A 22,867-nucleotide genomic window follows, 5' to 3' on the forward strand; every position below is an offset into this window, starting at 1 on the left:
GATTGCCCACAAAAAGCTCTCTGTTGAATTAAGTTTAATTAACACTCGCAACATCATTTCAAGAAATTCAAGAAACATTAGAAAAATGTTTGGTTGTGTTTTTACTTTGATGCATTCACTGATAGATTCGTTTGCAGCATTAGCTGAGTCAGTTTGTATCTATAGCCACCCAAATGCTCAGCTCACAGTTCATGTTTGGTGACATTCACTAATTCCTAATCAACAATGCACTTTATGATGCTAGACACGAGTGTTCTCATAAAGATCAGACAAAGTATTTGACAGTTCAGAGCTCAAACCTCATACCGTAAGCTCGGCACGGCTCAAACAATATTTTTGATCACATACTGCCATTGAATCTCGGGATGCTGACAAAGATCAAAAAAAAAAAAAAAAGCGAGTTGAATTAGTTATGTTCATTAAAACTGCCCAGGAGCCTTATGTGCAATTCTAGATAGTATTTATATAACATACAGTCTTGAGATTGTGTTGGACAGGAAATGAAACCTAAAACTGGTGCTCTTTCTTGTAATGACATGAGATTTGGTTTTGATTGAGTAACATATGACCAAAATTCCACAGATAATGGTGTACTTTAAGAGCTGAACCATAATGTACCGCCTTGTTGTAAGATGATCACTGCTCAGTATGGAGGAAAGGAAGCCATTACATGTTTTAAAATTAGGTATGTTACTGCTACAGATATGATGCATGATTAGGAGAGTAAGGCAACACCAACGTTTTCATGTCCTAGCTTGCTAACAAGGTGGCTTATAACGATGTGAGACGTCATCAGCTGCACTTGAAGCGTGCCTGGTTCGTACGCTCCGCTTTGCATGTGAGGTTGAGTACTTGATGGGTGAGAGGCCGGTTGGGGGAACTCAGAGGGGCGCGCGGTCTTTGGGCAAGGGAAGTAGTCGGAGTTGGTCCCGCAAGGAGGGGAATTACTTGTTTGGTGGCTTATAGGGATCCAGAAGCTGCTTCGAGAACGTATTGACCTTGTCAGCACCTCGAACTTCGTGGGGCAACAGAGGCAATTTGATGATGTGGAAATCTTCGTAAAGGTCCTCCATCTATTGGAAACAAACACGCACACACAAAGAAAGTTGATATTTTGGCGTCAAGAGCCACTGCTGCAAACATGTTCAATATGTAGCCATCGCGAAAACGAATAAAGGATAATAGCCATTCATCCAATTTCTAAACATTTCTCCTCATTCGAGTCTTGGATGAACAGGAGTCCAGCCCACTGTTTTGACCAGTGACTGTGTTGTATCGTACCAGAAACACATACCTGGTCCAAATACTTGGACTGAATCTTGTGTCGTGCTTCACACATTTTACACGGCCTCTCAGCATCGGGGAAAACCAGCTGGTTCACGATGATGTTGTGCGTATCGATGCGGCACTTGGCCAGTTCTTGAATTAGTCTCTCTGTCTCATACAGGGAGAGGAACTCAGCAATACACACGCAAATAAAGGTGGTCTGCTCCTGTGGGTGGCAGCAAAGAGGAGTGAGGTTATGTTCGTCTGATTTACAAGTTGGATTTCCAAAATTAATCATCCCACCAATCAAACATAACTACTATATATACCCTTGAGTGCCACTGGATTTTTGTTGTTGTTGTTTCAACCAAAATGCTGCAGAACATAAATCAACATGAATTGAATTTAAATTGATCATCACAAGCTGACATGAAGTGTTTCCAAAGCGATAAAGAGAGGAGCTCATTTACAAAAGCACAGTCAGTGGAGCTAACTGGCTGCAATATTTTTGACTTTTCCAACCCCACGAGCAACTACTATTCAGGCGGACCTGGCTACCTACTGTCTTTGTTATTAATTTATTGTTTTACTGTTGTATATATGATACCTGCTCCATGTACAGTGATGGTTGTTTTAAACTGCTCTATAATATATACATTTGAGTTGAGTACCTACAGAATGTAGGTATGCACTTTTCTTTTTCAAATGACACAACAATTTGCTGCTCATTGTTTTGCAGATCCCCCAAATTGCACTCACTGACCCGAGTGAAGAAACTATGACTTACAGGGTCTTTGAACTGCTCACTAACTGAGCGGATGACAGGCAGAGTCTCTTCCAGCTTGGAGGCAAGCTGGTCTGCGTTCATGTCTCCCAGGCCCAACATGTTGCACATCTAGAAAGAAAATGGGAGATGTGAGCACATTTTGGGGACATCTTCAGTCAAAGAATGTCTGCATTTTGACACCATTCCTCACCTGGGAGATGAAGGGACTGATTTGGTTCTTGATCTGCATGAGTCGGCCCAGGCCGCGTTCCACGATAGTGGGGAAGTTGAGCAGGCGAAGTGTGTGGCCAGTGGGTGCAGTATCAAAGACAACCACTGAGAAGTTCATTCCTTTCACCAACCTGAGATGAAGACAGAAATAAATTAAATTAAAATATAAGGTAAGATATCCTTTATTTGTCCCACACTGGGGAAATTTACTGTATATCTGTAGTTGGCGTTGGTGTGGCTGGATGGATGGCCGCTGAAGTTGAGGAAGAAGAGAGAGGAGCGTTGGCGAAGAGCGCCGATGCGTATTTGGAACCGTGAGTCGCCGCTTGGAATTGAAATGGATTTCCATGGGACAGGAGAAGTGAACTCTCTTTTTTCGTCAATGGATGCTACAGCTTCTTGTTGACTTTGAAACTTAGCTTGTAGCCGACGTGTGCACATTTTGAGCATGACGTCTCTGATCCACTGGTTAAAGGACACTTTGATTCTCTCCTCTTTCATCTCAAACCGCTTCAAACAACAAAGCGTGTGACGGAAAAGTGGTTAGGACTGCACGACTGTCCGTGTTTTATGTTATGTGTTGTGCTTATTATTTTACTTTATGTTAACTGTTTTGTAAAGCGCTTTGTTACAGCTGCCGCTGTTGTGAAAGCGCTATATAAATCAGCATGTATTGTATTGTATTGTATTGTATTGTATTGTATTGTATTGTATTGTATTGTATTGTATTGTATTGTATATCTAAAGCGTATATCAATCGGCACAGTTGAGTTCGGAGTTGGGAGCAATTTTTTGATCATGTGAACCCGAGGGCTCCAGGTATTTTTTAAAATCCATCCATCCATTTTCCAAACCACTTGATCCTCACTCGGGTCGCGGGGGGTGCTGGAGCCTATTGTAGGGCGAGTAGGGAGGAGGGCAATAGTGATGTCAACTTCTTAAATCATGACACATTGTATGTGAGGTGAGACATTTTGTAACTTGGCATTGAATTAAACAAAAGGTCCATGGTATAGTGTAGTGTTCTGACAGTAACTGTCATCAACAAAAATGGCTTTGGATTCTTTGAATGTTTTTGTTTCTTCCCATTCACACAATTCTGTTAATTCCATCCAACGCCAGCAGGATATATTTATCTGTACCAATTAAGGAGATCAGTGGACTTTGGACAGCTCCCTCCTCTACGCGTGGAATCAGGTGTTACCGCGTGTGACTTTGATATTAGAACCCTTTCCGATGGAAATGCAGTAAAATGGGATGATCAGCATTTTCACATGAAATTGAGACTCACCTCATGACCTCTGCATAGCTCATAGCTTCATCAATGCCAGGGAAGGCGCTCATGGCCTCCTGCATCATCTTCTTGCCCATGCTAAGCATGTTGTCTTCCTCAAAGAACTCATCGGGCAGTTCTGCTACGCCCAAGCTTGGATCAATTTCCTACACTCACACAAATACAAACACATACACATTTGTGGGATAACAGAGTAGCAATGATTCAACCCCACCTCCGGGTATGCATTTTAGAGAATGATGACTTGTTCTGTGAGAATGTGAAATTGTCATAAGACTGAAAAGGCAATTTGATGTGGATTGCTTTTTTTTCTAGCTTCTTAAGTCACTGTGAATGATTTACACCCCTAACGTGGATACGTGCATCTTTCAAAGTGCACACTCACCATAGCAAACAGGTTGTCATAGCCCTTGACCTTTGTAGGCACCTTTGAGAACTTCTGGTCAAAAGCATCTGAGATGTTATGAGCGGGATCCGTAGAGATGATGAGGACACTCTCTCTGACGGCAGCCAGCTGGACAGCCAAACTACAACTGCGAAAGTTATTCAACAAATTAACTTACATACCAACAGAAATAAAAACATTGGGATAATGGGAGATCATCAACACCAGTGTTGCATTCTCTCCTTGGGTTCAGTATAGTAGTGCATTTTTTTTTTGGGGGGGGGGGGTTACAACATACTCAGCCCGCAAGTTGCTTATATGAGTAAGAACCGAGTTGTTCCTGTTTTAAATCTCCACATTCGGAACAACACAATCCAAACCGAGAGCAAAATAAAGATTCTACCTCTGGAAGACTAAACGATTTATTCACACTGTGAAATAGGTCTTGATCTAACTTTTTTCCTCTATTTAGCCACGATTATATTGATGCTAATTTTGCTAAATTATATGCTATGAAAGAGTACATCAAAATTGCGAATTAATGAATTTGTTGAGACAAGATGTTTGCAACGCCTTTTCGGCGAGTGTATTTCATTTTCAAAAGCACCGTTTGAGAGACAGGAGAAATCGCAAGTACGAGCTAACGTCAGCTGTTACACATTGGGATTTGAACCATTGATATGCAGCGTTGTCTTTCTCAAGAAAAAAGAAGAAAATGTATTCGTGAAAAGCTCCATGAGAAATCAGCTGTAAAAGACGTGAGTCATGTGTCCGTTGGCTGTCGCATGTTAGCCTCATAGCATGCTAGCCGGCATATTGACAGGAGAAAGAAAAACAAGGAAAACAAAACGCGATTTGGAGGTGGTGTTAAGAGTATACGTGACAACTATACATCGGGAGGTAACATATGAAATGGTTTAATGACTATGGACCATGTCATCAAAGGCCAAAAGCTGATTGAAAACCTGACAGCTTGACTCGGTGACATGGTCACTGTACCTCGGGGGTAATTGAGCTGAATTTTCCACCTACCTACACGTCGTTTTGCCGACACCACCCTTTCCACCTACAAATATCCATTTCAGAGATTTTTGCTCGATAATATTCTTTAATGTTGGTTCTAAAGGCTCTACATCAGGCGCATCTTCAAACTCATCTTCCAACGCTGCCATCTTGTATGTGTGTGTCTTTGGTGTCGTCGTAAAGCTCCGATTGGGTGAGTGGGACCAACCAATTGTGCAACGTTCAAGGCTCCTACGAATTCGGATTTTCAACGACTACTGTCCTACAGTACTGGCATTCGACAAAACAATCAACAGGGGGCGAATCGAGTTGTCGAAGTACCAATTTAGAAATGTAAACTTTTCTCACTCGTTTGTTTGTTTTCAAGGATTAATTCAAATATTTAAAAAGAAATAGGACCTATCATGATGTTTAAGTAATCAGTACACAATTTTGAAAGCTGGTAGGTCAGAATTTGAATGTTATGCAAACCCATTCCTTCACAAACCTTCAGACATGCTATTAATTTGATAGATTTTATGCTATTACAAGTATATATGTTATATGAAAAACAAGAAGAGACAAAGGAACTGTAAAACATTGGTTCATTTAATTCAAATGGGGGGGGGGGGGGGGGGAATACCGATAATAAGACCTCTCATTTTTAAGACATGTATTTCATGCCAAATTAAAAAATAATAATACACACTTTGGGGTATTGTTAGTGAACCATTACGTACAGGTATAATATTAATTTGATTCCTAAAATCCATAAACGATCCAAAACGAATAAACAAATAAACAACATAATGCGATTCTGGGCTGTGCTTCACTGTTATTGGACAATGTTGCATTGTAAGCAAATAATAAATAGCAATTGCTTGATGTAAGAATTTTCCACAAAATGAATTTTGATGAAATAAACATGATTTTTTTAAAAAATCAATTGATGCCGAGACATTGAATTTCTAAGAGCAACTTAAGCACTACAGAGTAAAGCAATCATTTACATGTACAAGCTGTGACCACAGGATAAGGCAGCGGCCTCCATAGACATTTCCTAATTTCTTCACTAATTCCCAGCAACATGCTAATGTCAGATATTTCACTCTTGAGCTGCTCGGACTCATCATCTCTCACTTTCAAACAATGCCAAGCCAAAATCCTAATGTGTGTTGTCTGAGCTCTCACGCACACCATGCCACTGGGAAAGGAGCAACTTTGCACTCCATCTGACTTGTCACAGTCAGTCTGCCGTAGCCAGCGTGGCCAGAACGCCGGTCCCAGATCCACCCACTGGGAACGCAATTTGCATGTGGCTGAGCGCACCAGCCAGCTTCTTACTGAACTGGCAACATCTGGAGGCAGAGAACTGAGGTCCACATCTGTAGCTTCCCTCGCCAACCCCTGCCTCTGGTTTTCTCTAGCCTTACTCAGCACTGCAGAAGCACTGAGGATGAAGTCCTCTCTGGAAGCGGCAACATTTACTTTCACAGGGAGGGAGTCACGTCTTGCCACATCATCACAGTTACCTTTGCCTGTGCAGACCCCAGAGCCTTCGGATGGCTGATCGATAGACATCCAGAATGGGTCAAAAGAAGATCCGAGGATACAAAGTAGGCGCAAGGAGCGGTAATGCCTGGGTTTGGGCATGTAGGGGAAGTCCTCTGCAGTGGTTACAAAGGTGTATGTGGCTGTGAATAAGAAGGCAGACTGGCTCTTAAGTGAAGAAACGGTGAATCCCCATGTTGCTGGTCTTGAACATCACTGGGAAGCAGATCCTTGGTGGATATGTTGGAGATGGAAGCTGCAGACACATGGAGGAGTGCACATGCATACTTGCAACTTCAGAGAAAAACATCCCAGTTGAGCATTGCTGATGTCTGAGTGGTCTTCAACAGGAGAATGAAATGGTTCCTGTTCTCCTCCTTTTCATTTTTTGAGTTGTATTTAACCCTATGTCCTGCTATTATTGAGGGTTCCAGGGACGCCATGTACCAGACCCCAGACATCCTTGAGTTCCTCAACAATAACGTGAATGTTATTGAAACAGAAACAGTTGGCTTATCATTGAGCATAGTCAATACACCCTTGCGCAAGAATCTGATGTTTAGACTAACTTGTCATCAGCAGAAATACAGATGCACCTGAGAAAGTGCATTTTGTTTTACTATATTTCTATTCAAGCCAGTGAGAATAAGAATTGGCTTTAATCAAGAAGAACAACTTCAATTGATGAAGAACATGCCTTGCCTTAAGAGGAGGATTTGGACTTGACCTTTTTATGTCAGACAAAAATATATCCTCATTTCATAGTTAGGAAACTAAAACCACATTCAAATTGCAATAAGGTATGCCTATATTTTCCGAAAGGATACATACGTACATAGAAGAAGAATCTGTGCTTGGTGGTTGCGCCTTCTCGGCGGCACGTGTGTACCAGCACTGATTTTGATTGGGAGGAATGTCAGCGCCATTTGACTGTTGTTGCTCGACAGCTCCGGGGCGCTTGTGTCTTGCGCCTGAAATAGGCAGCATTTTCACAGCCCCGCCTTGTTCAGCGAAAAGGTTGGTGCTGATGGACAGTCTGCGGCTGGATGGATGCATGGCTTGAGGAGCCGACGATAAGAAGAAAGGAGCATCAGCGCAGAGCACAGATGCATTTGTGGAACTGGGAGCCGCGGCTTGGAATTGAAGCGGATTTGTATGGGACAGGAAAAGAGAGCCAATCTCTTTTTTTGTTAATGGATGCTACAGCTTCTTGTAGCTTTCCAGCTTAGCGGGTAGCAGACGTGTGCAAATTTTAGCATGACGTCTTTGATCCACTGGTAAAAATGACACTTTGATTCGCTCCTCTTTCATCTATAACTGCTTCAGACAACAAAATGTACGCAGGAAAGTGGTTAAGATTGCACGATTGTCTCTGTCTAATGTGTTGTCTTGTACTATTTTGTCATTTTATGTTAACTTTTCTTTTGATGGCAGCACGGCTCCTCTTGTTGTATGGTGTCTTGAGAGGGAAGAAATGTCATCTGTGTTGTATGTTGCACATACAGCATATTTGACAATAAAGTTGTACTTGATACAATTCATTTATTTTCCCAACATAAAAGCCGTTTGGGAATCAATCGTCTTACATAACTTTTTTTTTTATATATCAAATGTACATATGAATGTTTAAATCAACATTATAATGCATTTCATAAACACAGTAATGTACATTTTTTCTATGCAAAAAACATAAGTTCATCTGCATTTACTATGCCTTGGGCAGCAGTGTTGTGCAGGTTTTGGTCTACAGGAAATTTCCCAAGCAGTTCTGCTTGGCTCATTTTCGTATCACGTTGAAAATGTTTTTTTTTCTTTTTTGCATTTCTACAGTCAATTAATGAGCGGGGTAACAAAATACCAAATCTAGGCTAAGTGTTGACACCATTTATTCGAAGCATAACCTAGAATGGTCATGTATCCACATGGAAGTCCCAGACACACTGCCGTCTCCTGATTCAACAGTCAACAGTATTGTCCTTTGTCCTCTGTCTCCCGGTATTCTTTTATGTTACGTATTGTATGATGTCCCCCAGCCATTGTCACCCTGGTCTAACTTAACTCAACTCAAGTGGAATATTTATCAATTGCCACTAAAAACAGGAAATATCCTCCACATCTGCTCTTATTCTTCGTGCTTAGATTGTTTTTTTTAATTCATTCCCAATGTTGCGCTTAGTGTTTATTTTTTACGTTGCTGTTTGTTTCTATACCAGTGATGCTAGTGTATATGGGTATAATAATGTAATAAGGTATTTATTGTTCTAAACTGCACCATGAAGAGCTTTACTGAAATGGACCATTTGGTTAAAAAATGGCTTTCAAGGCTATGGTATAGTTGTACTCATATTTCAGTGATAACATCGGCTTGTTTATTAAAAAACAAACAAACAAACAAAAACATTGATTTGGTCTTTTATCATGTCTCCCAAACCTAGAGGGAAAAAAGCTGGTCATGTGAACTGTCCTGTTGCTTTGTCGCCTGTGGCAGCAGTCTGGCGGGGGAAGGCAGTGTGCCACAGGTCGTATGGCTCGGCTGGTCAGATTCCTTTGCGCGATCGTCCAAAAACTTATCAAACTCTGGAAACAACAATCAGAGAGTAACCTTTGCATTGTGACACACACATAAACATTCAAGAGAAGTGATATCATACTAACAACAGCAAATATATACTGAACAGAGGTGGCAAATCCAGGTCCAGAATGTAAAAACCCTGCCACAAATGAGCTAGAGAAAAAGCACCTGACAAACTCTGGCTAGTTTTGCCACATCTCCATTTGTACAAAAAAAAAAAAAAACAAGTGACCCACCTTCACTGGATACTCCCTCACTGACCGCAGACTGGTCTTCCTACATTTTCAGACAAAGGAACCCACATAACATTAACGATATCCATATCTGTTAAGGTATTGGCCTTATTGTAATGTGTCCTTGGGTGTTTTGAAAGGCGCTTATAAATAAAATGTATTATTATTATTATAAAGAAAAAGATGATCTCACCATGTCACAAGAAAGCCATTGATCCACATTGTTCTTTAGAGTGTTTTTTACTTGCTCCATCTAGCAGGAAAAGCAATACAAAAAGACTGAGGCTAACATTTTACTTTCTACAAAATGTTTTTGAATTCAAGCGTAATGTATATTTCGACCACCATTGTAAAAGACATTTGAAAACTGACTGACAGAAAGTACCGTAATGGTGACAAGAAATTGTAAAGTAGATGTTATTTTACTTTTTTTTTTTTAATAGACAAATGGACTGCAAACGCACGACATGGGTGGTGTCCAAGGCAGCTCCACCAATATTGTCAGAGAATTGTTTTATGATAAAAACATCTGTTTTAGTTCTCCCACCAAATAAATAAATAAAATCGCATTGCTCAAAATTTTTTTACTACCGGTATTATTTTTAATCAGAGATGCAAGTAAACTTTGAGTCAATATTTTGTGTGTCATAGCTATAAATTAAATGCATCCTAAATCCATATTGAGCAAGCTTTTATAAATCAAACATCTCAAAAACATGATGTGCTAGAAAAATGTCTTTACATTTTTTAAATTAAATCAGTATGATAATATATGTTTACATAACCCATGCATCTCTGCTCTTGACCAGCTTTATCATTTATGTTTTGTACATACATTTCCTGTGACTTGCAGCTTTGAGTCGAGCGCCCCAGCAAGACCCTCTACAGCGCCAGGGTCTTCATACCTAACACTGAAAACACATCCAAGATTCCCTTTGTAATCCATAAAACATCCACATGATTATACCCGTATCAGATATAAATGTGAACCACAAAATTTGAGCAACCTAAAAGAGCACGCAGTTTGGAAACCAACACTGTTGTCAGTGTTGGGTAATGTTAATTAAAAAAAAACAAAAAAACTTAACCCACTGTTTGTATTGATAATGTTTTATCATGACAGCGGTTTGGACTCAAAATTGAATATTTTCATTGTTTTCAATGCTAATAATTTGAGATCAGCATCCCAGACCAAAATATATTTGACCTTAGAGGTTTCATTGTATTCCATCAATGCAATTGTTCATTTTTTTGAAGATACGGAGTAGTGCACAATTAAATGTTTTTAGGCCCACATTCTGTATGATGTGTGCATTATTACCATTTACCTCTTTCTCAGCTCTGCTAAGCAGCTTCCTCGGGTTTGAGCAAACATATCAAACTCTTCCTCATCTTCTAAAAGACAGAATATTCTTTGAAAACAATTATACAACAAACATAACTAAACATACAAAATTGACCCATTGGGTTATTATTATTATTAGCAGTTGCAAATACTGTAAAACACGATGTTGCATGTTATACGTCTTGCATTATATGATTAAAAAAAGATACACCACACTCAAGCATGCTTCATATCATGATTTTGTGTCGTGAAAAGGAGACAAGAATAACTGTACTCACTGTGGTTGTCCGACTGCCTCTGATTGGTCCATGTGTTGACTTCAGGTTGATCGTTTGTAGTGATGACAGCAGGCTGGTTGAGTATTGAGGGCTGTGGACTGAGGTCGATGAGGTTCAGGTGGCTGACAGGACTCTGGTGGGAAGATTATACAAAGAAGTATGTGCTTCAAGATGAAATATGTAGAAGGGTGCAACAGAGACAAGAAGCAAAGATCTTACTTCTTCAGTATTTGTCATTTGTGCCTTGTTAAGTCTGTCAAACCTAAAATGGAGAGTCAGTTTAAGATACACGATGAGTATTTGTATTTCTCCTTTAATCATGTAGAATAGGTGAGAGAGGCTGCCTCATACCTCTCGTAACGGATGAAAGCATTGTTGAGGTCATCATTAACCACAAGAAGCTCCTCAATGAGTCCTTCGTCCAGCAACTGGGGGATGAGCTCCACCACTCGAGTTTGCATGTTCTTACACACCGAGTAGAGTTGCTGCGTTGAACAGAGGAAAGCAAAGAAATTCATAGACTGTCATTCCATCGGGCTCAATATTTCTTTGGTCATTTCAGGAGCAATTTTGCTCATCAATTACTTAATTTGAGGAACATATTTTTACAGGTTAATCCCAGGCACTTAAACAAGGGTTTTATTTAACAATACAAATACGACAATATAACGGTCCTGCATTGAGCCAGTGACGTCACAAGCTGGTTGACATATCCCGAATTGAGATAGCGGCTTGTGCGTTGATGAAAAGCAAATTTGTAGCTGCGACAATTATTGTAAATTTCACAACACAATGACACTTCATATGTATATCACAGTAATATGCTTGATTTGGGCACAAAGACAGACTTTCACACCAGTGGGGCTCTCTTCCCCTATTGGTTATGTGGGACACAACAGTGTTGCTGCGTCCCTGCCTATCGAATAGGCATGAAGGGAAAACGAAAATCCATGGTAGTGGCAAACACTTTGATCATGAAAAAAAACATATATATATATATATTCTGAACTATCACGATGTGTTTCAGACGTAATGAGCGAGCATTCAGTGATGTCTTGACAATTCAGTAAGTGGACAAGAAAAACAAAACAAAAAAAACATTAAACACCAACATTAAAAAAAACTACAGCATTAATTCACCTTTGGATACACAAACATGTAGAAAATGAACACACCTGCAGAAGTTCTGTATCATCCTGTTTGCTCTGTCCGGGTTTAACTTCATTCAGCATTTCATTCATGACAATGAGGTTTCCCTTTACAAGTGCAAGTTCTTGCTGCAGCTTGTTTTTCTGAAGAGGAAAAAGAAGGGAAGAAAACAAATCGAAAATGGTACACACTACAAGGCAACTTTACAGTGCTTATCGGTTTCCCTCAAGTAACAATGAATTGAACATATGAATTACCGGCACTTCATGTGTCTCTTGCCAAGTGAGTTTTCCACTTGAATAAATAAACACCTCATCTGAATAGACACCTCATTAATAAGAGCAGGTAGTGCCACTACTTGGCTGTAATTACCTTTACTATGACTGATAAAGGAAAACATAGTGGTTAGTAGGCCTGCCTCACATTTCTAAGGTTCTAGATTCTACTCTTAGGTCAGGACATCCTATGTGGAGACTGCATGTTCTCACTCTGCTTTTGTGGGTGTTCTTCGAGTACTGTGGCTCCTCCCATATTCCGAAAACAAGCATGCTAGGTCCCCTGAAGACTAAACTGTCAATATGTTAGCGTGAATGGTTATTTATCTGTATTATACTGTATGCTCTGTAAATGGCTGGCGACCAGGCCAGGGTGTACCCTGCCACTCGCCTAGTCCGCTGGGATCGGTTCCACCTCACCCAAAACCCTAGTTAGGACAAGCAGTAAAGAAAATGGACGAATGAATATGGCTGGGTGTTAATTTGAGGGATATAGGATCAAATACAATGATATTAAATAATATAATAAAATGCATTTGTAAAAATAAATGAGGAAGAAAGTACATCATGCTGTCTCTTCCAACTCAACGTGGAGTCCTGATTTTCCTCTCTACTGCATAGGGTATGATTTTATTTTTATGTTTTAGGCGGTACCTGCTCTGCCGAGAGGGCAGGTGGTCCCTCAATGGGCTGAGATGCAGGTGAAGAATTTGGAGTAGGACAACTGGAGGGAGTTTGTGGTTGAGATTGATGAGGAGGTGCATCCGTGGACTGTTTGGTTTCGTTTTCTGGCACAGTCTATAGGCAAAGAATGTACACTTAGACAAACACAATGCATACAGTACGCACGAATGGTCACAACATTACGTACTCAGAAGTCGACAAATATATTGTACAGACATGGTGCAATTTAGATGCAAACTGTTGATTTTGACCCTGCAGACAGACTCACCCTGCTGGGAGTGTGAATGGGCGATAGAGCATCTAGGTCTGTCATGGGAAACTCCAAACCTCGTCTTCTCAGGTCATCATAAACATAGACCACGCCCCCAAGGGAGGGGGAAGTACGGAAAGCATCAGCCCATGACTGAGAAAAGCACAGAGAGCCCTCAGTATAACTCCACAAAGACATAACAAAACTTGTACTCAGAAATAACTAGAATTAAAAGAAACACCAGTCCTGCAGCTTTTTTCCCCAAGAGAAATCAGATTGTTACTTTATCTGTGACCTCACAAGAACATTAAATGTAAAATTCATTTCACCAGCCAAAAATAAATAAATAAAAGCTTCGAACAAAAAGAAAAACAGTTTACATACTTGGATGAGACTGAGCACCCTGTCATGGAGAACAGTGGGCGGATTATATTTGGGCAAAATGGCTCGCACTAAAACTCCTTCAACAAACTCCTGTGACGCCACAAACACGTGGAAGCGATGGCCGCAATTCTTTACGCATGTCTCAAGAACCTGTGTGACAGTGAGCAATCGAATGTTATCCTGAAGGGCAAGGGTAGTCTCCTTCAAAAAACACATTTATTTACTGCACGATACACTCAGCACAAGACAAATAAAAATAGACAACATATCTATAAAAAACACCTGAGCAGATGAATACTCACAGTCAGGGCCAACATGATTTCTCGAAAATTCTTGTTACCCACGATCCTCTTCTTAATGGCTTTGACTGCATCTCTTGGTCTGGAAAAATTAAAATTTTTTTCATTGGGGTGGCAGGTAAACTGGAGCGAACGAGAGGGTATACTTATTCATACTATTCACATTTGGTTGTCTTTCCATTTCTTAGCAAGCACAAATGTGGCTCAAACTGATACAAGACATTATGTAGGGTCAGGACTTAACACATTTGCATTGAAGGATGAATGGAGGGGTGACATGATGACATCATCGCTTAAACGATTTTTCTCTGGACTTTGAACAACATGTAATAGCGTTCGGTTCTCTGTGAAACATGTGCCACCTTGGCAACAAACGTGTCATTGCGGTTGGTTTGCTACAGCCAAAATTACCGGTATACTACCACAGTCAAAAAAAATGTAGCAGAAAGACAGTTGTGTAAGAAGTTTACAATTTTTTTTCTACAGACCACTTTATACACAATATAACTGAGCAAAACAAATGACATTATTCCATACCCCTCGTCCGTCTCATTGATGATGTCACATATCTCCATGTTAAGTCCCCAGTCCTCTGACTGCCGAGAGCCGCTGGTCGCTTGCTCTGTTGACCCCCCCCCAAAAAATCGGGAAGGAATTTAGTGAACTACTGGAGGGATAGAAATAGAGGTAATACAACTGCATAGTCGTGAAATTGCAAAGGCCTATGGGTACATAATTCATTCATTCATTCATTCATTCATCTTCCGTACCGCTTGATCCTCACTAGGGTCGCGGGGGTTGCTGGAGCCCATCCCAGCCGTCTCCGGGCAGTAGGCGGGGGACACCCTGAATCGGTTGCCAGCCAATCGCAGGGCACACATAGACGAACAACCATCCACGCTCACACTCACACCTAGGGACAACTTAGAGTGTTCAATCAGCCTGCCATGCATATTTTTGGAATGTGGGAGGAAACCGGAGCACCCGGAGAAAACCCACGCAGGCCCGGGGAGAACATGCAAACTCCACACAGGGAGGCCGGAGCTGGAATCGAACCCGGTACCTCTGCACTGTGAAGCCGACGTGCTAACCACTGGACTACCGGGCCGCCCTGGGTACATAATATTTATTATATAAATGAAACAAAAAGGTTTCTGGAAAAAAAATTTCAATGAAGCCTAACCAGTGTTTCTATTGAATTGATATCATACCACGAGGCTGCATGATATTTATATACAATACCAGTACATTCATCCCCTGTCAGTTCGTAAGAAAATAAGTTTACAGAACAGGATTCACTCAAGGTTGTCATGGTCATTTACTGGTCAGACCATAATATAAGTTAAATTTAGTTATAGATTGAAATGGGCTGTCACAGACAGGATAGCAAGATCTCTTAACACATTTGGTTGGAAATCCATTTGGTAAAATAAACTTTTTTTTTTCCAACATAATCCTGCCCATTTCTTTGTGAGCATGTTGCATTTGCACCTCAAACTATTTTGTAATCACATCCAACTTTCTCTAGCCCTCACATATATCGCTTTAAATCTCCTCCAGTCCTTTTACATTCTATGTTAGTTGATCCCATTTAGTTTGTTGCATATACTCCCCCCTTCCAAGTTCCACTTTCCAGCTCTGTGCACTTCATGTGACTGTCAGCTGCTTGTGTTTGACCCAGAAGGAGGTGAAGCCTCTAACATTTATGTGTGAAAAAAATGAGTGAATGATATAAGAGGTGGGAAGGATCGAGAGGGCGTTGCAATATTCTGTCACTAATTGAGTGCGCAAATGAAACTAAATTTCCTGGCTTCACCTGTTGGCCCTCGGCAGATGCTACATAATATTAGAGAAGACACAACTATTTAAACGAAGGTCTTCTGTCTTTTGTTTCATGGAGAAAGACAAAATCAGCTACTGCTTGCAGTATGTGAGTGGACAGCATCTTTATAGTATATGCGAACACCCATTTTTCATTGTGAACATCATTTCAATTTACATCTGGGTTTAACAATTACATACAAAACTCAAGAAACTTTGCAAAGAAACAACAATGTCAAAGATATGAGCTTTGTACACTATATGGGCATAAGTATTCGGATGCGTAGGTTTAAGACATCATTTGCAATTCTAAAAGGTGGTGACATGCTGTATGTCTGCAGGAATATTTACCAATTCATCCAGAAGAAGATTTGTAAAGACCAACAGTCTAATCTCTGTGCTAGTTCTGCTAATAGGTAATTGATGGAGTGAGAGTGGGGATCTCAAGTTCTTTGACATCAAAATCATCCAACCATGCATTGAAGAACCCTGCTTTGTACTTTGGGGAAGAGTCATTCTGGGACAGAAAATGGCCTTGGATTATTTTTACAAAGCTTGGGATAAAAATAATAATAATAATAATAATTATTATTATTATTATTATTATTATTATTATTAACGGGTCTTTGATCTGTTTAAGGCGGCCCGGTAGCCCAGTGGTTAGCACGTCGGCTTCACAGTGCAGAGGTACCGGGTTCGATTCCAGCTCCGGCCTCCCTGTGAGGAGTTTGCATGTTCTCCCCGGGCCTGCGTGGGTTTTCTCTGGGTGTTCCGGTTTCCTCCCACATTCCAAAAAAACTTGCATGGCAGGCTGATTGGACGCTCTAAATTGTCCCTAGGTGTGACTGTGGGCGTGGATGGTTGTTTGTCTCTGTGTGCCCTGCGATTGGCTGGCAACTGATTCAGGGTGTCCCCCGCCTACTGCCCGAAGACGGCTGGGATAGGCTCCAGCACCCCCCGCGACCCTAGTGAGGATCAAGCGGTTCGGAAAATGGATGGATGGATGGATGGATGGATGATCTGTTTAACCAATTCATATAGATATCACAATGCTACGGAGCCCCTAAGGGGACATGGAAGGAAAAAAAAAACTTAGCGAGATCTCGCAACGTTTTTTTTCCTTCCATGTCCCCTTAGTGACTCCCTACAATGCTATTTCTTGAGGAAGACCAAATTCTGTCCTTAAAAGACGCTGCTGCAAGGAAAAATGGAAAACTCCCAATTTTGTTTAATAAGGAACAATCACATGCTCTGAAGTTCAATACCCCGTGTGATACTGACTTTTATATCTAATACAGTTCAATATTTTACATAGTGTAAAATGTAACTGGAGGTGGTACAGTTGTGGACTGGTGAGCATGTCCGCCTCATGGTCCATCGGTCTGTGGTTTGATTCTGGGCTGCGGCCTTCCTGTTTGGAGTTTGCATGTTCTCCCTGTGCCTATGTGGGTTTTCTCTGGTTTCCTCCCACATCCCAAAACATGCGGCAGGTTCTGAATTGTCCCTAAGTGTAATTGTAAGCGCAAATGGTTCTTTGTCTATGTGTGCCCTGCGATTGGCTGGCAACCAGTTCAGGGTGTACCCCACGTACTACCTGAAGACAGCTGGGATAGGCTCCAGCACGAGCCCGGCCTTTGTAAGGATACGCTGCTTGGATAATGGATGGATGGATGGATAAAACGCAACCGCAGATCTACATAACTTCCACTTTTGTTTACTTTTAAGTACAAAAGGATATGCAACAGCCACCAGGAGTATTTTAATCATGTAACTTAATCAACATCACATCTGAAGTGCAAATTTAACATAAATAGCAAGTACAAATCAATAAAGGCACTTAGACCCCTGATACAACGTTTACCTTGAGCTGATGTGCCCCGCCCACCCACAGCATCCCTGGCCAGAGATGGGAACGTCCCACTCAACAATTTTTGATGATGTGTTTTATTCATGTGACACGGATACAAAGTGACAAGTCGTCCACACACTGCAAATTAGATCCCCGAAGCCCCAAATATATTGCAAAGTTTACATTTCTGTGAAGTAAAAGGTTAGACAGATGTATGACTAAAAGTTAAATCCAACGGCACGTGCTGGGGTTAGGCTTTTCTTATTTGGATTAGTACATGTGACTCCCCCTGTTGGTCACAGCAAATAATACAGATGATAACACATCTGCATTGTAATATTCTACAGCTCCCCAAATGTCGGAGGCGTTTCTTTCTTTTTTTTTTACACAGTACTGTATGTAGCAGTATAAGTAAAGTGAAACGAGCATCAGAATTAACACATTAGCGTTGTTCGTCTCCACTCATTGGTAGACTGAGTCGCCATTTAACACTAAGCAGCCAATCAGTTGGAAGATTAAAGGTACTAACGCCTGCCTCAGTCGCGTGATTAGTTCCGCTAACTTGACAATCGCCAACAAATTTGGATGACACCTTCAGAACAACCGAATTCGAACGCAAAACATACAAACACGACATTGTGTGAATTGATTGCTCTATCTGTCTGCGACTCACCGATTCTCTGGCCAACAGGTGTCGAAAACGGGTTAGCTAGGAGAAACTCCACCTTCTCCCCGAGAGAAAACATCTTGTTTGGTTGGCAGCGTTTCGTGAGACGTCTGAGTTCTCTGTTGTGTTCTTCTCTGCAACTTGCTCGAGTCAGAGGCTTGCTGAATGTCACGTGAACTACGAACGAACACACACCCACACACACACTCACACACACACACGTACGCACACAGAGGAAGTGTGTAAAGAACGCTAAATCCGCTCTAAATGTGGAAGTAAATGATTGAATCAATACGGCAATGTATTGAACAGACCGATCTTCGCTTTTATGAAATAGCCAGCGCTTGTGTTATACGCTAATGCTGTTTTAATACAGAATTTGGGTTTGTGCAATTTAGCCCCCGGCTGCCTGTGTGATTCTTTAGTACCATCTAGTGTCACCTTTGGATCTCACACTAAAAGTTGCCGATTTCTGTGCAGTCACCCTTTTTTGTTATTGCTTTTCAAGCTCGTTTTGAAGTGTTTGCAAGGCAAAGGGGGGAAAAGCACTTACACTCCATAATGAAGTACAGTATAAGTAAAGTAATACAAATACTTGAGACAAGAAATAATTTTGTTGCAGAAGTAATGATGTCATATTTCAACTCTCATGTAGGTTCATAAAGTAAATGGTAAAAAAGAAAACTACTGTGCATAGAAATATGTACTAAAAATTCAAAAGCTCTAATGCCGTTTTACTGTTATTTATATACAATATCCAATTTGTATAACTTAGTACAATGGAGGGGATCTATGCACACAAAATACAGAACTATTTGGTATTTTCTTTTTTTTTTTTTAACTTGAACAGTGCTCATACTGACAAGAAAAAAATAACGTTACAGATTGCCTTTTTTTTTGCAAAAAAATCTACCTAAAGATATGCTAACATTGTGAACTAAATTCTAAACCATATCATGGTAGCATTTAAATATGTACATCTTTCATGTGTTTTTGTCAGATTAGACATATTTTCACGTTAGAAACTTGTGGCACTCCCCACAAATCGGGAAATATCTAATGTGCTTCTGCAAATCTGTTGCTGTTGTTTTTCATGCTCCCTGGTTCATATTCCCCAGTGTAGTTTCCGTCCCATTTTGTTCTGCCCTTTAAGGCCTCAATCAAGATTTCAACTGGTGTTGCAAGGGACATTGTGTACTTTGCTACACCAACGGTAGGCCCTGAGATCGTGTACACTTGTCAAATAGTGTCCTGTAAAGTTTTGACATTGCAATAGCAAGTTTGCAATACTGTATTTAGATTACACTGTGTGACGTGGAAACCTGAAAGACAAGTGACATAAACAACAGCAGTTTAATTTAAGTGAAAGTGGATACTAGCTTCAAATACTTTAATGTGGGGCTTCTTTAACAACTAATAAAAAATTGAGAAACCCACCGAAAATTAAATATTTCTTTGTTTAATCACAAAGTCTAGTTGATTATGGCCTAAATCATATTTTAATGTTGAATAGGACTACCTGTTACAAGGCAAAAATAATAACTATGACAAATTTATATTTTAAAACAGGAAATTTCACGACCTAACCCAGCTGTGAGTGAGTCGTTCTACACTGCTGCCCCACTGTTACGAAACAGAGGAAGCTGATAATTCGGGCAATAACCATCACCACAGCTAGGATCTCAGCTAATGACATGGCAGCGAGAGTGGATGAAATTCCAGAGTGACATGCAGAATTGAAGAGGCGGCTGCAACACTTCAAATCAAAGCCAGAAGGTAAGCGGCGCTTCCATTTTAGCACATATGAGCGATAGAAAATAGGATTTGCATCTTTATTTTTATTGTTACAGGAAATTACTGAGTGAGTCTATATCTCAGTTCTGAATCTGGTCCCTGTGACAAAAATTAAGTTTTACTGCTATTCTTTTTAAATTAGTGTTTTTTTTAAATTATTTTTTTGCGTTAAACTTCGCGCAGTCAACTACCTATACCTCGATGTCCTGTTGCTTTAAATGTTGCTGCCGTAAGGAATTGTGGGTAACATCTTTTACAAAGGTTTGTCAAGAGTTATCTTGACTAATTGGGGTTTATAGGTTGCATCGAGGCACTTTCGTCAAGCATTTGTAAAATTTCAACCACCTTATCTTCCTAATACTTCCGGACAGGCTCGGAAAGGAAAAACGAGAATTCGAAAAGGCCCAATGTCCCCGAATGTGTGACGTCGAACTCACATTTGATTTCTGCATAATTACCGCTAGATGGCAGCATTGAATCAAGGTTAGATTATTATACAGTATTGCCCAACTTTGCGGTAAGCAATTAAAATATACGTAACCTTTACGTTCTGATAGTTCATTGACACGTCTGCATTGAAATGACACTTAGGGGGATTTCAATTAAGTTCTCTTTTTGGGGATCCCTACTAATCTCGTATAGACAACATGGTTAGTGGAATGCATACATTCATTAATGCACTAAAAAGGATGAAAAATGAGGAATAACATGTTCTAAAGAGCACCCCAAATTAAGTGCGATTTTAAGATGTCGAAAACAAATCTGGATTTCGTCATCCCTCATGATGTTACTCTGCTCCTTCGGTGTTCGTCCCAACCCCGCGTGGTATATAGCCAGCCCGACCTGGTATCGGTGCTCTTAATGTCATTGACTATTGGCCACGCTCCAAAAAGCCACACGCCAATACACATACCACAGTTTAATTATACTTGTTAAAATCAGTTCATTTCTCTAAGTCTCTATGTTTTTTTCTATTAATGTTTGATACTATAGTATTATTTTTCTCATATAAATTATGTGGTTGTTTCTGGGGGTTGTAACGGATTTCAATTTCTTTTATATTTGAAGAAATGATTGACAACGATAAGGTTACCGATGTCACATGTGTCCAAGCGAGACTGAATGGGTGGGATCTTTTTGGTTTGTTCGGCGGGGAGAGGAGGGGCGAAGAGGAGGGGGAGGAGGAAAAGGGAGAGGGAGGAGAGACAATCGAAGCAGGAAGGAAGGCAGGCGGAGAGACGGAAAGAGAGGTAGGCTGTGAATGCTAACAACCCCGTTGTAGTCGTCCACATCTTCCCAAACATGTAATGGAGAGAAAGGACAAGCGCCGTTAAGCTAGCTACTATGTACGAGCGCCTCGGTCTCCTCCCCGTGCGCGTGCCGCTGCCTCGCAGCCATCCGCACGTTTAATTCAACGAGTGAAAAAAAAACAACGAAGGTCTTTTCCCCCCGCTGAGTGAAATGTATCGCGACTGCACGGGAACCACACTGTGACAATGGAGATTGAAAATATCGTGGCCAACACGGTTCTCCTCAAGGCGAGAGAAGGTAAGCTCGACAGTCATATGTTTTTTTTTCCCGCTGAGCCTTGTAGTGGAGGACCAGCCCGGTTCCCTCCAGGTTCTCCTTCATTTGCTCCTTGTTGGCGTTTTGCTTTCAAATGCATACTTGCTAGTTGCGTGGTGTCCTCACAATTATTGCTTGAAATCAAACCAGCTGTTGTCACCCTTAACAAGACCAATATTAAGCGGGCAGATTTAGGCCCTGTTGACAGGGGGTGAACAAGGCAGGGAGTGTTTGCAGCATCGGTGCATTGCAGCGGCCCGAGCGCATTTTTTTCCACACAAGCACCAACGGCTTTAAAAAATGTGTGTTTACATCCGATGGTGCACATATTTAATGATCTGTTACACGAGTGGTGACATCACCATCAGGGGGCTCGAAGCAAGCCCTCTCTCTGTATACCTGCCTGCTACTAGCTGATTGGTACTATTTGACTCAGAGGTGTGCCACTTAAATTGACTGCCTGAAGTGCAGGTTTGAAAGGATCTGGGTCCTTTGGAGGGCCCAGCTGTACAGCCCGAGCTTGCATAGTGGGTTGGTGATCGGGGTCTCACCTGGAGGTGGGGGAATCACAGGCGAGGGTGCATCTGTTTGCAGAAGATGGCAGAGCGCGAGAGGGGGCGCTGAGTGGGTGTGCAGCACAGCAGAAGGTGGTGAGGGAGTGTATTATTGTTGCACTAATGTGCTTCTCATCCAATCAGAGTGTCTTTGAAGGTAGCGGATGAGCTGCTCACTTGTATTTGATAGCAAGTACTCTCATTGTACAATTGAGGTTCCTCACTGCCCGTTGCTATGTACAGTATACATTTATACTTTGGTCTTCATCTCAGACCTCAGTTGGCCTCCAATTGGGGATGGCAGTGAGAAGGATGCCTACTACTAAATTTGATATAAACTACAGCAGGGATGCCCATTAGGTAGATCCTGATCTACCGCTAGATCTAAGACAGGTCCCAAGTAGATCCGAGGAGTGTCGAGAAGAAAAAAAACAAACAACCATTTGTGTGTCTTTGTGCATGTTAGTAATATATTTTTTGTGTTAATATACACTGCACACTAATCAGTCTCATTTTCACAAAAAAAAATATTTTAAAAATAAAATAAAGCAGGTAAATCTTAAATTTGTGTGTGCGTGCGCGCGCCGGTAAGGGTAGATCCCGTGAGGTTAGTTGATCAAAAAGTAGATCTTCGATCCAAAAAGTTTGGGCA

The 22,867-nt window shown here is 41.0% G+C and overlaps 4 protein-coding genes across 5 annotated transcripts in view; 1 reads left to right on the forward strand and 3 right to left on the reverse strand.

The window, feature by feature from the left end:
* Nucleotides 1–17: 17 nt before the first annotated feature.
* Nucleotides 18–5,150, reverse strand: get3 (guided entry of tail-anchored proteins factor 3, ATPase). The gene is made up of 7 exons (XM_052085035.1): nucleotides 4,975–5,150; nucleotides 3,943–4,090; nucleotides 3,555–3,703; nucleotides 2,244–2,394; nucleotides 2,054–2,161; nucleotides 1,295–1,492; nucleotides 18–1,073 (listed from the first exon to the last, which is right to left on the reverse strand). The coding sequence occupies exons 1-7, from the start codon at nucleotides 5,112–5,114 to the stop codon at nucleotides 945–947; spliced, it is 1,023 nt and encodes a 340-aa protein (XP_051940995.1). The 5' UTR covers nucleotides 5,115–5,150; the 3' UTR covers nucleotides 18–944.
* A 734-nt stretch (nucleotides 5,151–5,884) lies between these two features.
* On the reverse strand, nucleotides 5,885–6,956 carry LOC127613508 (noggin-like). The gene is given in 3 exon segments (XM_052084571.1): nucleotides 5,885–6,635; nucleotides 6,638–6,789; nucleotides 6,943–6,956. Coding segments are annotated over 3 exon segments (855 nt in total). The 3' UTR covers nucleotides 5,885–5,946.
* A 1,061-nt stretch (nucleotides 6,957–8,017) lies between these two features.
* Nucleotides 8,018–18,543, reverse strand: LOC127613753 (target of Myb1 membrane trafficking protein-like). The gene is made up of 15 exons (XM_052084982.1): nucleotides 18,308–18,543; nucleotides 14,502–14,586; nucleotides 13,968–14,046; nucleotides 13,666–13,815; nucleotides 13,300–13,434; nucleotides 13,002–13,145; nucleotides 12,099–12,215; nucleotides 11,275–11,408; nucleotides 11,143–11,185; nucleotides 10,924–11,056; nucleotides 10,629–10,692; nucleotides 10,136–10,211; nucleotides 9,494–9,553; nucleotides 9,304–9,343; nucleotides 8,018–9,072 (listed from the first exon to the last, which is right to left on the reverse strand). Exons 1-15 carry the CDS (start codon nucleotides 18,378–18,380, stop codon nucleotides 8,927–8,929), a joined length of 1,479 nt encoding a protein of 492 aa, XP_051940942.1. The 5' UTR covers nucleotides 18,381–18,543; the 3' UTR covers nucleotides 8,018–8,926.
* Nucleotides 18,544–21,280: 2,737 nt separating this feature from the next.
* Nucleotides 21,281–22,867, forward strand: part of grk4 (G protein-coupled receptor kinase 4) — a 46,829-nt gene continuing 45,242 nt past the window's right edge. For both annotated transcript variants that reach the window (XM_052084960.1, XM_052084959.1), the window contains exon 1: nucleotides 21,281–21,643. In XM_052084960.1, the coding sequence (XP_051940920.1) occupies nucleotides 21,592–21,643 (52 nt within the window). In that variant the 5' untranslated portion in view covers nucleotides 21,281–21,591. The remainder of the gene's footprint in view (nucleotides 21,644–22,867) is intronic.

Source organism: Hippocampus zosterae, chromosome 13 (genome assembly GCF_025434085.1).
Source record: "Hippocampus zosterae strain Florida chromosome 13, ASM2543408v3, whole genome shotgun sequence".
In the NCBI taxonomy this organism is placed as follows: Eukaryota; Metazoa; Chordata; class Actinopteri; order Syngnathiformes; family Syngnathidae; genus Hippocampus; species Hippocampus zosterae.

What these genes read in the sequence shown, in the direction of transcription:
- LOC127613753 (XM_052084982.1), bottom strand. Translation starts at nt 18,380, where the DNA reads ATGTTTTCTCTCGGGGAGAAGGTGGAGTTTCTCCTAGCTAACCCGTTT. An exon ending in GGGTGCTCAGTCTCATCCAA is followed by an intron (nt 13,435 to 13,665) that starts GTATGTAAACTG and finishes TGCTTTTCTCAG; the next exon opens with TCATGGGCTGATGCTTTCCG. An exon ending in CTGCCCTCTCGGCAGAGCAG is followed by an intron (nt 12,216 to 13,001) that starts GTACCGCCTAAA and finishes TTTCCTCTTCAG; the next exon opens with AAAAACAAGCTGCAGCAAGA.
- get3 (XM_052085035.1), bottom strand. Translation starts at nt 5,114, where the DNA reads ATGGCAGCGTTGGAAGATGAGTTTGAAGATGCGCCTGATGTAGAGCCT. An exon ending in GTGAGCAGTTCAAAGACCCT is followed by an intron (nt 1,493 to 2,053) that starts GTAAGTCATAGT and finishes TGCCACCCACAG; the next exon opens with GAGCAGACCACCTTTATTTG. An exon ending in AGTCCAAGTATTTGGACCAG is followed by an intron (nt 1,074 to 1,294) that starts GTATGTGTTTCT and finishes TGTTTCCAATAG; the next exon opens with ATGGAGGACCTTTACGAAGA.